The sequence below is a fragment of the Aotus nancymaae genome, unplaced genomic scaffold (assembly GCF_030222135.1).
Source record: "Aotus nancymaae isolate 86718 unplaced genomic scaffold, 86718_ANA_hifiasm-v0.15.2.pri h1tg000059l, whole genome shotgun sequence".
Classification (NCBI taxonomy): Eukaryota; Metazoa; Chordata; class Mammalia; order Primates; family Aotidae; genus Aotus; species Aotus nancymaae.
This window is the reverse complement of record NW_026988473.1, coordinates 59,356,572-59,371,523: the sequence shown is the minus strand read 5'-3', so window position 1 is coordinate 59,371,523 and position 14,952 is coordinate 59,356,572. Positions and strand designations below refer to the sequence as shown.

Genomic DNA, 14,952 nt, shown 5'->3' with positions numbered 1-14,952 from the left:
TCGCTGGGTGTGGTGGCACGTGCCTGCAGTCCCAGCTACTCAGGAGGCTGAGACATAATTGCTTGGACCAGGAGGTGGAGGTTGCAGTGATCCGAGATGGCGCCACTGCACTCCAGCCTGGGCGACAGAGTAAGACTCTGTCTCAAAACAAACAAGCAAATTGGGAGGGAGTGGGACACATTCTGGTGGGAGGCAGCCTCAGAGGCTGGCCCCTGCCTGACCCACTTAACCCCCTCCTCCTCTGCTTTTCCAGTGGGAGCGCCTCTGGTTCCTGCTCCTCACCTTCACCTTTGGCCTCACGCTCACCTGGCTCTACTTCTGGTGGGAAGTCCACAATGACTATGATGAATTCAACTGGTGAGTGGGGGCAGGGGGCCGGGGAGGAAGGGGCCCGGAGCTGGGTATCCAGTACTGTAGCTGGGACCTGGGGGCTGGGGTTAGAGCCTCTCTCCCAGGTTGGCCCTCTGAGCTCTGCCACCAGCTCTCTGTGTGGCCCTGGCCAAGGCCTACTCCCTGGGAGCCTCTGTCCTGCCCACCTCCAGGGATTTGGTGAGGAGGCTGGTGTGGGACTGTAATGGGAAGTGCCCGGGGTGTGGGTAAGGATTGTATCACAGGCTGGCAAGAAAGAGGAGGAGGAAACAATGAGAGGGGAGTCTCTCCTGCCCTGAGGGGAGTCCCACTGGGGACTTAGGGAAGGCTTCCTGGAGGAGGAGGCATGGGAACTAGACCTTAAAGAATGACTAGGATCGAAACCTGGGAAACTTTAGCTGCTAGTCTTGGAGACCCCTTGGTGCTTGCATTGATGATTCAGCCTGCATTCCTGTCCCCCTGAAGAGGTGGAGGGGAGCCTCAAAGAACAAAGGCTTAGAGGAGCCAAACCCCCCTGGAGAGACACAGGGTGCTCCTTCCCCGAGCTGCAACCACGGAAAACAGGAACTTAAGGCTGGGGCCTCCAGTCACCCACTTTGTGGACAAGAAATTTATGGCTCAGAGAGACCAAGGTCTCTGCAGAGGGGTAGCCCTGGATCCTAGGCCTCCTAACTCCCTAGCTAGGCCCTGGGCAGGGCTGGCAGATGAGTTTGGGGACAGCTCAGGGTCCTTTGTGAGTACCTCAGATCCGAAGGCAGGGCTGTCTGAGCCACTTACCTGGGTACAGGGAGGTTTCTTCCTCTTCACTGTTCCATCGCGTGCCTTTTGTTAAGCAGTGGGAGGCCATGGGAAGAGGGGAAGGACCCAGGGTTTCAATGACAAATAAGGAAATAGGCCCAGGTCACACAGCCAGTGAGGGGCTGAGCTGGGGCTTGGAAGCCTGGCTCCTCCCCATCCATTGCTGTTCCTTCCTTTTGATCAGATGTTCAGGTCAGCATGACTGTGAGCAAGACTCCAGTGCTCTCTGAGCCTCTCCTTCTGTAAAATGGGGTAACTTGGACCTCATCAGGTCTTTCTGAGGATGAACTGAGATGATGGACATGAGAGGGCTCAAAGCTCTACCTAAACATGAGGGCTGCTTCCTGGGAGACCACATCTCTAGCCGGGAGGCGGCATGATGTTAGCATTTGGGATTTGCAGGACTCTGGGCTTCTGACAGGCTGTTGTTCTAGCATTCTGTGATGATCCTGGGACTCCGTTCATGGAGCTGGGTATCCTCTTTTCCCTGCATGGCACCAAGCCATGCCTCTGTTATTAATGAACACAATCAAGATCATGCTGCGGTCCCACCCCTGCCCTGCAGCCGCCAAGCAAGATGAGCCGGAGCCCTGGCCGAGTCCCGGAGGTGGCCTCTGGCCTGTATTAAATGCCATAAATCAATTATTCATCTTTGCAGATGTCCAAAGCATGGACACTATCATGAGTAAATGGGAATGTTCCCTACTGGCCCTCAACTGCAGACCCGGGCAGTTCCTCTGAACAGGGGGTCTACTGCCTAGAAGATCATCAAGTCTACCCCCATCATGTACAGATGGGGAAATGGAGGCCGAGAGAAGGGCAAGACTCATCCATGGTCACACAACCAATTTAGTGCCAAAAATATGAATTGAGGACAGACTGAAGAGACCAAGGCTCAGAGAGGTTAAGTAGCCTTTCCAAAGTCACACAGCAAGAAGCAGACAGATCTGGGACAGGGACTTCAGCCTACCTGACTGTATCATGTCCATGGAGCCACCCACTCTACCCAGAGAGTGAGCTCCCTGTCACTGGGAGATTCAAGCAGTGGGTTCCTGCCGTGTCAGGGAGGTGGCAAGGGAAGCCCTGCTTGGCACTTAGGGATGCCTGGAGACCTGCAGCTCCTTCAGCCTGTCACCTCAGTTTCTTGGAGTCAGTGCTGGGGTTCAGGGTGCCTGGGCCCAGTCCTGATGGTCTCAAGTCTCTGGGGACTGGGCACAATGACTCATGCCTGTAATCCCAGCACTTTGGGAGGCCAAGGCAAGCAGATCACGTGTGTCCAGGTGTTCAAGACCAGCCTGGGCAACATGGCAAAACCCCATCTCTACAAAAAATTAGCCAGATGGAGTGGCATATGCCTGTGGTCCCAGCTACTTGGGAGGATAAGGTGGGAGGATTGCTTGAGCCTGGGAGGTGGAGGTTGCAGTGCAGTGAGCCAAGATTGCATTTTACCCCTTTCAGAGTAAAATGGGGTAACTCTGACCTCATCAGCTCTTTCTGAGGATGAACGAAGTTGATGGACACAAGAGAGCTCAGAGCTCTACCTAAATGAGGGCTGCTTCCTGGGAAACAACATCTCTAGCTGGGAGACCACTGCACTCCTGTCTGGGCAACACAGAACCCATCTCAAAAAAAATCTCTGGGAATAACTCATACAGTAAGAGGATGTGAGCGACAGCCAGGGATCAGCACTGGATGAGGAGGGTCAGGGAGGGCCCTCTGGGCAGTTGCTGTCCTGAAGGGCTCCCTGACAAAAGTGGTCACACTTGAGAGACAAATGGGAGCAGAATGTCTTTTGGGAATAGTTATCAGGAGCAAGTCTTGCTCCTCTTCAGGCCTCAGTTCCCCAACTGTACGGTAAGGTGAGTGCATTCAGTGATGTGCCAGGCAGTAGATTTTCCCCTCACTCTGAGGGTGAGGGCCAGGGAGGGTGAATACCCCATGGGGTCCTCCTGGTGTCCCTTCCCAGCTCCCTGGCAAGGTCCCAGATGATCGCAGGCTGGAGCTGCCTGGAACTGGCCTGGATTCTCTAATGACCTTAAACAAGTTGCTGCCTCTTTTATGCCTCAGTTTCCCCCTTTGTAGAGAGGATGTGAGTAGTTCATTCTTTCTGGAGAGCATCTAAGCAGTATCTATCAGGCCCCTTAAAAAGTTCATTCCCACCGGATATGGTGGTGTGTGCCTATAGTCCCAGGTACCGGGGAGGCTGAGGCAGGAGGATTGCTTGAGTCCAGGAATTCAAGTTCAGCCTGGGCAACATAGCAAGTCCCTGTCTCAAAAAAAAAAAAAAAAAAAAAAGTTCGTTCTCTTTGACCCTATAATTGCATTTGTAGGAATCTATCCTAAGGGAGTAATCAAAAATACAGAAAGATGTGTATAAAAATTTCATTTTTATGTTAATTTACAATAGTGAATAATTAGAAACTATTTCATATGATTAGTAGGAAGTTGGCTACATATGGCACATTAATTCAGTGGAAAGTCATGTGGCTGTTTTAAAAATCACATTTTCTCAGGATTTTTATTGGCATAAGTAAATGCTTGTATTGAGAAGAGTTGGCCAGGCATGGTGGCTCATGCCTATAATCCCAGCAGTTTGGAAGGCTGAGGTGGGAGGATCACTTGAGCTCAGGAGTTTGAGATCAGCTTGGGCAACATGGCAAGACCCTGCCTCAACAAAAAATACAAAAAATTAGCCAGATATGGTGGTGGGCAGCTATGGTTCCAGCTGAGGTGGAAGGATCGCTTGAGCCGAAGAGGTCAAAGCTTCAGTGAGCCGTGTTCTCATTCCTGCACTCCAGCCTCGGTGACAGAGGCCCTGTCTCAATCAAGCAAATGAAAACAAAGAGAGTGTGCTGAATACTTACCATGCATCTTACCTTGCTCCATCCTCATGAGGCCTCATGAAAGGCACTTTCTTCTTGTCTCCATCCTATAGGTGAGGAAACTAAGGCTCAGAGAGGTCAAGTATGACATTTGATCAATTCTAAGACCCTCAATTTTCACATTTTAACATTGAAGTTGAGATGGCAGTCACAATTGATGGCATCTTAGAATCAGTGAAGGCTGTCACCTCCACAAGGTCCTACAAGACAGTGAGAAGCAGAGAAGAGAGGATATTTGAATCCAGCCTGTGTGCGTGTTCCTCACTCCTAAGCCCGTGTTCCTAACTGTGTTGCTTTGTGCAATGTGGTCCTGGCTTTGCTGTTTATACAAACATATAGGCATGGGGGCGGGAGAACCCACAGGAGGAACCTCCAGCACAGTCTTGGTCATGATTACTTCTGGGAGATAGAATTATGGGGCATTATTTTCTATTTAACATTTCTTGGTCCCTGGGCAGCTGCCGTGAGCAGGCATGGTAGAGCGTCAGGCAAATGCTCTACCATGTAGCCTTGTTGTTGGGTGGGCAGGGCCTGGTTGCTGAGCCCAGCCTGTGGTCTGTGTGGGGGCTGAGAATATCCTGGTTCCTAGGCCAGGCAGTAGCCTGGTGAAGGTCTGACCTCTGCCCCCTCTCCTCCTGGCAGGTACCTCTATAACCGCATGGGCTACTGGAGCGACTGGCCCATGCCCATCCTTGTGACCACAGCCGCTGCCTTTGCGTACATTGCTGGCCTCCTGGTATGTGGGGCTGTTTCAAGGGGCAGGTGGCCCTGCTCCCAGGGGAGGGGAGACTTGGCCTATGCCGAGCTGATGGAGGGGCCCACCCTGGTATAAAGGGGGAAGCTGTATTTGTAGGAATATTGTATTTGTAAGAATCTATCCTAAGGAAGTAATTAAAAATACAGAAAGATATGTATAAAATTTTCATTTTTATGTTAATTTCTAAGAGTGAATGACTAGGAGCTATTTTGTGCCACTAATAGGAAGTTGGCTCCCTATGGTAATTAATTCATATTTTGCCCAGGGCCTCTCGGGCTGCTGCACCTCTTAGCCCTGGGTCCCCCAAAATAGGAGGTCCTCTTGCTTTTGCCAGTCTCTCCTGGAATGTTTTCCCTGGACCTGGTTAGAGCTGTCCTGGCTGTGAGGGCTCACTGCAGGCTTCCTCTTCCAGGAGCCTCTGCTTTGGGTTCTTGTTCCCAATATCCTACTCACTGAGATGCAGATGGATCCCCCATGCTGGACGGGACTCCTCGGGGACAGGCCAAAGTCTGTTTCAGAATTCCAGGGACTGGAACTCCCAAAATGTTTGATGAATTAAGTTGGGTAGTCCAAGTGCAGCAGCACCCAGTGACCTCTCGATGAGGAATTTCACAGAGGAGGAGCCTAGAGGCCTGGAATCAGCTGGGAGGAGGCCTCAGGCTGGCTAGTCTGGGCTGGGCATTCCTATCGCCTGGAGTGGGTTTGCTGCCTCTGCCCAGGGTCAGGCCCAGAGCAGCAGTGGGAAACAGGGTGTTTGAGAAACTGGCAGGCCCGGAGCAGCAGTGGGAAACAGGGTGTCTGAGAAACTGGCAGGCCCGGAGCAGCAGTGGGAAACAGGGTGTCTGAGAAACTGGCAAAGCCTTCCCATCCACACGGGCCTGACACGGACCCTGTGGGCCCCTCCTCAGGTCCTGGCACTATGTCACATCGCTGTGGGGCAGCAGATGAACCTGCACTGGCTGCACAAGGTAAGGGCCGCCTCGGCCGGAGCTGGGAGAGGGCGGGGAAGCTGGAGGCGGCAGCAGCAGAGGAAGGGCCTAGCCACCACGTCCCTCCCCTGGATGGCCGTTAGAACTGTTCTCATAGTTCTCGCTGAGCACTTACTGCGCCAAGCACTTTTCTCACAACCTCACCCGTGTTCACTCATCTCACCCTCACAGCAACCTCGTGAAGTAGGTACTGTTACCATTCCATTTTGCGGTTGGGGAAACTGAAGAACAAGGAGGTTAAGTCACTTGCTCAAGCTCTCCCAGATTAAAAATGGAAGATCCAGGGCCCTGGCCCCATAGCCACGTGATTAAGCAGCAGAGCTCACAGCTCATACTGTGGCACTCACCCTCTGCGGGCCTGCCTTGGGTCTCACATGCCTCTTCCTTCTTTGGTGGGCTGTTTTGAAAACCCTGATCTGGCGACGGCATTCCCCAACTTAAAGCCTTTCCACCATTCCCACCGCTTCTAGCATGACCCAAACTTCCCTACCTGGCATGATCTGGTCCCTACTGATCTCCCAGCCTGTCGTGAGACAGTCACCCTCAGCTTCTGCTGCATGAGACATCTCACTGTCTCCCAGCATCTCTGCCTCCTTCCTCTGTTTAGCACTTTGCTCCTGCCTTCCCTTTCTCTCTCGGACTCCTTCAGTATCTTCCCTACATACATAGGCTTCTCTCTCCGGGCTTCCATGGCCCTGAAGCTTCCCCTGCTACATGTGCGAACCGCTGTGTTTCAGTATTCATCTGGCTCCCTGCCTCAACCCACCCAGTTGAGGTGCTCCTTGCAGGCCAGAGTTAACCTCCATCTCCCTGTTCCCAGTGCCCCGCTCAGGGCTGGGCCCAAAGCAGACAGGCTTCACCCATTCCAGAGCCTTAACTCTCTGGCTTACATCCGTGGCAGGCACAGTGCCGAAGTGTGTTTCTGATGCCTGGTCTTCTTGAGGCCCTGGTGGGCACAGAGTGGCACACAGCTGACCGAGGTAGAGCCCTTCCCTCTCAGGAACATCTGGGTCATCTCCCTTTCCTCAGAGCCTGACTCCCCATGGACCTGCCATTTAGGAAAAGGCAGAAATGTTCAGAAACAACCATGAGCCGATGAGATGGGTCCAGAGTAACTCCTAGGGGATGGGCTCACTCCTAGCTAGAAGATGGATGTGGAACAGGAAAGGAAGAGGGGATAGCATGAGCCTCGGTTGGGCTGCATGGAGTCGGGGGTGCCTGTGAGCATCCAGGGAGGCCGCGAGACCTGTTCATTACACAGGTCTGGAGCTTGGGAGTCAGACCCCCAAGACTGAAATCTTAGAGTGGTAGGAGCCATGAGCAGCCCCTGGCCCCCCACCTTCCTCTTGTTCCTCACTCTACTCACAGGTCTCCTCTGGGCTTCCACCATCCCCTCTGTGAGGGACTTTCTTCTCCTGGCTGCAAAGCTGGCATTTGAAAGGACTGCACCAGCTGGCATCCCAGGTGGGGCTGGCACATGCTGTGGTCACCTCCTGGGGCCATGCCTGGCTCTCAGCAGGTAAGGTCACACCTGCTTGATCCTAGTGGAGAGGTCTACAGAGCCACTGAGCCAGCCGGAGGTGGCAGATCAAGCAGGGAGGCAGATCACATCGTCCATGCTGGTGCCAGCTCCTGGGGTGCTTTCCTCTGCCCTCTGCCCCCTCTGTGAGATTGCAGCATGAGCGAGGTCCTTCCAGGTGGAGCTGACCCAGAGCCGGACCCAACCCACCAGAAGGGAGGGAGTTCCCCAGAACTCCAAGTATTCCAGCAGGGCCTGGAAATTCTCTTCTATTTCCAAGATTCTGTCATTTGATTCTAAAATTCTAAGGAATCTTTATTCTTTTTTGTTTTGTTTTAATTAATTTTTGACCGTGTAATACATTGACATGATTCAAAATACAAAAGCCAAAAAAAGTATACAAAGAAGTCTCCCTACTACCTTTCCAGGCGTATTTTAAGCACACACACATGTACATAGGCATTGCCTTTTCCTTTTTTCTTTAAACACAAACAGTCACCTACTCCACCCTCTGTTCCGCACCTTAACACAATTCTTGGAGCTCCTTCTTCTTCGCTGAGTTAAAAGCATCCCTGTCGGTATCCATCCCTGGCTCCTGCTCCCTGGTCTGGATATTCCCTGATTCCCTAGGCATCCAGCCAGTTCCCTGTTGATAGACCGGATCGACATCCAGTTGCCTTCTGTCTTTTGCCAGGACAATGTGGCGGTGACCTGGGAGAGGAATTTCTGGGTGAAGAATGTGTACTTTCATCACTCTGATTTTGCCAAATGGCCTCCTTGCCAAGTGCCACTGATTCATGCTCTCTTAGCAATGGATAGTTGTTCTATGAAAACACCCTTGCCCATAAAGAAAGCATCAGCTGACTTACTGGCTTTTGCCAGCCCGATGGGTGAGAAACGGTCCCTTGCTGTAGTTTTCATTTGCATTTCCCTTCGGGTGAGTTAGATTCGGCATTTTTCACATGCTTGAGTCACTTGTATTTTCTTTTCTATAAAACTGTCTCTTCGTAACTTTTGCCATTTTTGCTATTGCTTTTTGCCTATTCGTTTGCAGGAACTCTTTAGAGATGTGAGAAATTAGCCCTTTGGCTAACAAACTGTAAATAATTCTTCCCAGTTTGTCGCTCATCCTTTGACTTTGTTCACCTTTGTGTTTTTACCTTTGTGTTTTTACCATAGGGATTTTTTTTTATTCTTATGCACTTGAATCTGTCATCTCTTGATGACTCCTTGGTTTTATGTCAGACTCAGAAAGGTCTTTCCCACTCTAAGATTATGAAAATTTCTTTATGGTGTTGCTTGGTAATTATATATTTCTACTTTTTTAACATTTAATTTTTTCTCTTTTTGGAAGCTATTTTGGGGTATAGTGTGATCTTACTCTGTTCTTTTTAGATGGCTTGTCAGTGTTCCCAACTCTGTCTACTGAGAATCTGTCCTTTACTCATTTGAGATGCTACTTTTACCATATACTAAATTTTCTTTAAGTATTTGGATCTATTTCTGAACTTTTTACTTATTTTCATTTATCTATCTGGTCTTATATCAGTATCACAGTGCTCTAAAGACCACAATTTTATAGTATGTTTTAATCATGAACTTTATTTTGAGAGTCTCTGGTTCCCCTGAGTCCTGAGGAGGGGAGGACAGAGGTGCTCAGGACAGGGTGAGAGGGAGCCGTTCACAGCAGGCTGGTGCTGGAGGTGGATTTGGTGCCCATGTGGGGACCTTCCTCCTCTTCCCCAGTCTGCCCAAATCTCCCGTTTCCCAGAAATCTCTCCCAGGTGGGCGTTCAGGAGAAATTGAGGTACCCAGGAGGTGAGGGAGCAGGCTGAAGGGTTCTTGAGGGCTTTACAGTAAGCAGGAGGCCCTTTCCCTGAGATGCCCCCCTTCCTGCCCTGCCCACCACCCTCTGGGAGGCACTCTGGCCACAGCTCGCACCTCCCTAGTTGCCCCAAGTACACTGCACTGCCCTGTGTCCTCGCCTGACTCCCCTGCCTCAGTGGCAGCAGCCCCCAGCCTAGGACCTGCACAGAGAAGGGATCTGTCAGGGACCCAACCTGAGCCCCAGAGAGGAGCACTGGGTGCCACACAGCCCCATGGCAAGCTACTGACTGGGCTGGTCTGGGGCTTCTGCCTCCTACCAAGGCTCCACCAGCCTCTACCTGCCATCTGCTGTGTCTGTTTCATTACCTCTCCTGGTGAATCCAGACTTCTCTCCATGCACTGGCCCCAGCTTGAAGGTTCTTCCTGGTGTCCAGCCTCTGTTCCTCCAGCAGCAGCTTAAGGAAGACACATTCTCTGAGAGCCTCCTGCGTGTGCCAGGCACTGCGTTCACCATAACAGCAGTAACCATCATTTCACAATCATTTCACTCCTTGCAATAATCCTGTTCCCTTGATACCATGCCCACTTTTTAAAATGATACCACTGAGATTTAGTAAGCATTTGCTTCTGACCAGCATTGTATTAAGCAATTCACTTGCATTTCCTCATTGATCTTCCCCAAGCCCCTTCCAGGTAGGTACTTGCTATCCCTATTTCACAGCTCTGGGAAGGTCCCTGGAGAGGATGTGGAAAGATCCCCAGGAGGTAGCAGAGCCAGGATTTGACTGAGGACCGTGCCTCAAGTGAGGCTCTTAACCCTGGGCCGACTGTCTGCCCTTTGGACTGCAGAACCCAGAGGTCAGATCCCCCCAAAAGGCCAGCAGTCACACCTCTACAAGGCAGGGTTCCACCTCCTCTCGGGTCCCAGCACGTAGGCCAGACTCATAGAGTGAATGAAAGGCGCTATTGTATCTTTTGTTCCCACCATTGCCATCACAAGCCACAGTCCCATAAGGACAGAGAACCCAAGACTGTTTTCTCAGAGGAGGGAAGTGGTCTGTCTCTGGGCCTCTAGGGTGGGATTCATCCTTCTCAGTCAGATTTAAGGAGTGATGGTGGTTACATTGTTGGGTGTCAGTGCTATTGCTGTGGCTTAATGATGCAAGGCAAGAGAAGTCCCACAGACACCGACCGTGCATTGATGCTGCTGAGTGTGATGGTTACTGCCAAAGCAACCGTGGAACTCAAAGATAATAACATTTTTAATTGTATTAGAGTTTGGGGAATCAGTTTTATTGCAAGTCATTCCATTAGCAGTTAAGTATTGTGATGAGACACTCCCAGAAACCACCCTTCCAAGGCACTCGCTGTGTGCAGGGCCTCCTCCCACGACGGTCACAAGGGGGCAGCTGCGCGCCTGGGGCAGCCAGGAGGAGGGGCCTGAGTGCCGAGGGCGGGGTTCTCAGGGGTTCCGGAGGCACAGCCGGGCCTCCCTGACACCTCCTGACACCTGACACTCAGCCTCCCTGAGACACTAACCCACCCCCTTCGTCCGAGAGAGCGCACACCCCCTCACCCCCTGAGATGGGCAGAAGGTGTTCATTTCTGGTTCTGCCCCTTCAAAGCTCCGTGACCCAGCCAGCCATTCCACCCCCGAACCCCGCTTCCTGTGTGTGAGATGAGGATGCCCACGCCTCCATGGAACCAACCTGGGGACCACGGGAAGCTCTCCTGCCGGCCCAGGCACGCCTGAGCCTCTTCCTGCCCCAAGCCCGCATGTCACAGCCCCTCCAGCCCCTCACCTGTCTCTGGCCTCTAACGTCTCCTGGGGGAACATTCGTTTCCAGGCTGATGGGCTGGAATGAAAAGCCTCCAAAGGGAAACTTCATCCTAGACGAGACGCAGCCTTCCTCCCCGCCCCCAGCGAGTGAAGGTCCCTTGGCAGGGAGCAGAGACGCCAGCCACCGCCCCACCCTCATCATCTAGAAACGTCAGAGGGTCCTTGGCTGCTGCTGCCTCTGGGAAAGATTGCCTGGGGAGAAAAGGGGTGAGGGCCCTGCCAGCAGCGAGAGCAGCTCCAGGGAGGCAGGGCAACCGGTCTTCTCCAGGGAGAAGGACAGGCCTTTGCAGAGAGGTGGGAGACGAGTCTGGAGAAACCACGGGGACAGGTGGTGGCTTTGACTGACCTTCCAGAGCCTGGGAGCTATGGGAGGCTTTGGAGGAGAGGCGAAGCCTGGCCTTTAGGGAGGCTGGCCTGGGGGTGGGGAGGCCTGGGTGTGGGTGGAGTGAGATCCAGGGCCAGAGGCCAGGGGCTGGGGGCAGAGGAGCCAAAATCCTCAGCTTTACAGAGGCTGAAGCTTCATGAGCTTCACATGGTTGAAGATTTCAGGTCTCATCTGTCCCCAGAGATCTCTGTCCCTTGGAGGTGCCACCTCATCCTCCCTCAGAGCTGTGATCTGCTTTCTTCTGGAGACTGCAAGGAGGGCGGCCTCCATCACAGTGGACCTGGATGCTGGGAGGCCAGGAGAGGGCAGGCTATGGAGATGGGGTGGGTGGAGCCGTGCTTCACCACCCGCCCCTGCCTGAAGTGCCACTGTGAGCCCAGCTCAGGGTGCCAGGCTCCTACAGCAGACCCAGGTCCCCAGCCTCCTACAGCAGACCCAGGTCCCCAGCCTCCTTCCCCTGAGGCCTGGGCATGGCCTGGGCAAGTGGGTTTCTTCCTCTGCTGTGCCGTGCTGAGATGGCAGGGAGGCTGGGCCGGACCTTGAATGTCACTAACCTGCCGGCCCCAGGAGAGGTCTCCCTTACTGAATGTCCTCCCTCCTCACAGCTCCCTCCTCCTCCTGTCTCCATCCTCCCATTTCTCACTGTCCCTTCCTCTCTGCGTCTGCCGGCCTCCTCCTGCCTCAGTCTTTCCCTGCCATCTCCATCTGCCGGTGTCTGGTTTCCTTGGATCCCACGCCTGTCTCTTTCTTCCCTCCCCTCTGCCCTGCTCCATCGACCTCTGCTGCTCTCGCCCGTCTCTCCCTCTGGCCCCTCTCTCAGACACACTGGGGACCCTCCCACCCACTCTGAGCCTCTGTCTGGTGACTTCCCCCTCCAGATCGCCCTGGTGGTCATCCTGGCCTCCACGGTGGTGGCCATGTCGGCTGTGGCCCAGCTGTGGGAGGACGAGTGGGAGGTGCTGCTGATCTCCCTGCAGGTGAGTGGGGAGGGGGCCTGGGTGGCTGCTCCTCCAGGACCCCCACAACAAGAGCCTTTCTGCCACTTCCCCTTCTCCAGACCAAGGCCCAAAGGGGGCAGGGAGGGGCCCAAGGTCACAGAGCAGGTCAGAGCTGGGGAGGATGCCAGCGTCTTGAGGCTCCAGTGTCCTCACTTGGCAGATGAAGACAGGGTTGCCTGCCCCATGGGTAGAAGTAGAAAGCTGGTGACACAGAGTCTGGGCAGAGCTGGGCATCACTGGTCTCCCTTACCTCTCCCTGCACAGGGCACAGCGCCGTTTCTGCACGTGGGGGCCCTGGCCGCAGTCACTGTGCTCTCCTGGATCGTGGCAGGACAGTTTGCCCGCACAGAGCGGACCTGTGAGTAGGACTGGAAGGGCCTGCCCCTCCAACCCCTGCAGGTGCCAAGACCAGCTGGTGCTGCCCTGACCTGGGCTTTCCCTGAGTGGCCTGGGGATGGGGTGGGGCCCCCACACTCAGTGAGGGGGATTCTGGCTCAGAGTGGCCCAGAGAATCCACGGAGGGTTGAAGGTTTAGTCAACATCACACTGTATTCCTCCTCATGTCTCTCTCTGCATGCGCGCATGTGTGTCTGTGTCAGTTAGAGGCAGGGTTCAGCTTCCCAGCAAGAATGAGGGAAGGCTGACTCCCAGAGCACCTGAGTCCTGACAGGTCAGGGGGTAGAGGGGTCCAGCATTGCACCCCAACCTGCCCAGAGCTCACCAGGTGACGCTTATGGCCCCTTGTCTGCAGCCTCCCAGGTGACTATTCTCTGCACTTTCTTCACTGTGGTGTTTGCCCTCTACCTGGTCCCTCTCACCATCTCCTCTCCCTGCATCATGGAAAAGAAGGATCTCGGCCCCAAGCCCGCCCTCATTGGCCACCGAGGGGCCCCCATGGTGAGTACCACCTCAGGGTCCTAACAGCCCCGTAGGGGTGGGGTGAGATGGGAGGACCTTCCTGGAAAATGGATATATGTAATAGTAGCAACCATTCGTAGCTTTCTGTGGGGAGGTACATGGGAAAAATTGGTGAAAAGCCCAGGAGTGCTGGGATGGAAGCACATCTTGATGCGTCCTGAAGGCATCTTGCTAAAAAGATTTCACTTTTGTCCTAAGTGCCCTGTAGAGATGCAGGAGGGTTTTAGGCCCAGGCTAGACCCAGGTGCAGGTTAGGAAGGGTGGGGAGACAGATACTGAGTGTAGGGCCTGGGGGCTGCCAGCAGGCATCAGAACCTGCCAGGAGAGCTGGGAGGCAGCTCAGAGCCCACCCGGCTAAACCAAGTTGAGTTAGAAAGAGAGGAAGGGGTCAAAGTCAGAGCCACATTCTGCACCAAGGCACCTCATGGCCCTGCAGGAGAGCTTTGCGAGGGGCAGGCTCTGGAACCGTGCTGCCTGAGTCAGCATCCCAGCACGGCCCAGCCAGCTGTAAGAGGCCCAACAGTTTCCATCTCTGTGCCTAGTTCCCTCATCTTGTACCATGGAACTAGTGAGAGCACCTGCCGTGGGGCTGCAAGGAGCAGGAATTAGCATGTGAGCAGTGCCCAGATACGCATGCGACACACAGAAAGTAACAGGTACACACTGCTGTTACCTCGGGCAGGGCCCTCTTTCTAGACCAGGGTCTCCTCCTCCACCAAAGCCTTGAACCCGGTCTTCTCAGCAGAGGCAGTACCACCTCCACCCTGCCAAGGGGGCATGTGGGTACTTCCTGAGGGCTTGGCCTCTCGGGCATTCCAGGCTGTTGCAAGACCTCAGGGTAGTAAGGGGGCCTCGCATAACTGCTTCAGAAGGAGGTGCTGGGTCTGCTGGGCTGCCACTCACCCTGGAAGTCTGGCCCCCTGCGTGTGGTGGATGTTATTTTCTAGATAAGACTCCAGCCCCTAAGCTGGACCCCCGTGCTGGCCCCAGCCCCTCCCAGAGACAGCCAGTGGGGATCTGGATCTGAGGCCCAGTTTGGCCACATGATGCCTGTGCATCTTAGAGAAGTCACCAGTCCTCTCTGTGCCTCAGAGGTGCAGATGCCCATGCCACTGGCTATTGTGAGGACCAGTTGGAGCCCAGCCTTCCCAGTGGGGGCAGGGGGACTCTTCTCAGGAGCTCAAAATTATGGCCCCTCCTGTCTCCATGACCCAGATTACCATCTTCCATGCTCCCTCTAGGGGCCAGAGGACACAAGCGTGTCCTGAAGCAAGAAGATGGGTGGGTGAGGTGGCCCCAGGGAGGATGGTTTTCTTTAGTAGAAAAATGTCGAGCTGGGCGCAGTGGCTCACGCCTGTAATCCCAGCACTTTGGGAGGTCGAGGCAGGTGGATCACAAGGTCAAGAGATCGAGACCATCCCGGTCAACATGGTGAAACCCCGTCTCTACTAAAAATACAAAAAATTAGCTGGGCATGGTGGCGCGTGCCTGTAATCCCAGCTACTCAGGAGGCTGAGGCAGGAGAATTGCCTGAACCCAGGAGGCGGAGGTTGCGGTGAGCCGAGATCGCGCCATTGCACTCCAGACTGGGTAACAAAAAAGAAACTCCGTCTCAAAAAGAAAAGAAAAGAAAAGAAAAATGTCAAACATATGCAGAAGTGGAAAAAAAA

The 14,952-nt window shown here is 53.8% G+C and overlaps 1 protein-coding gene across 4 annotated transcripts in view; it reads left to right on the top strand.

Moving 5' to 3' along the window:
- The window catches only part of GDPD5 (glycerophosphodiester phosphodiesterase domain containing 5), a 90,960-nt gene that overhangs the window by 63,660 nt on the left and 12,348 nt on the right, over positions 1–14,952 (top strand). For all 4 annotated transcript variants that reach the window (XR_010338370.1, XM_012469649.3, XM_012469648.2 and 1 more), the window contains exons 4-9: positions 254–357; positions 4,692–4,785; positions 5,715–5,774; positions 12,245–12,343; positions 12,629–12,722; positions 13,116–13,261. Coding sequence is in view for 3 of the 4 variants with exons in the window: in XM_012469649.3 (XP_012325072.2) it covers positions 254–357; positions 4,692–4,785; positions 5,715–5,774; positions 12,245–12,343; positions 12,629–12,722; positions 13,116–13,261 (597 nt within the window). In the remaining variant the exon portion in view is untranslated. The remainder of the gene's footprint in view (positions 1–253; positions 358–4,691; positions 4,786–5,714; positions 5,775–12,244; positions 12,344–12,628; positions 12,723–13,115; positions 13,262–14,952) is intronic.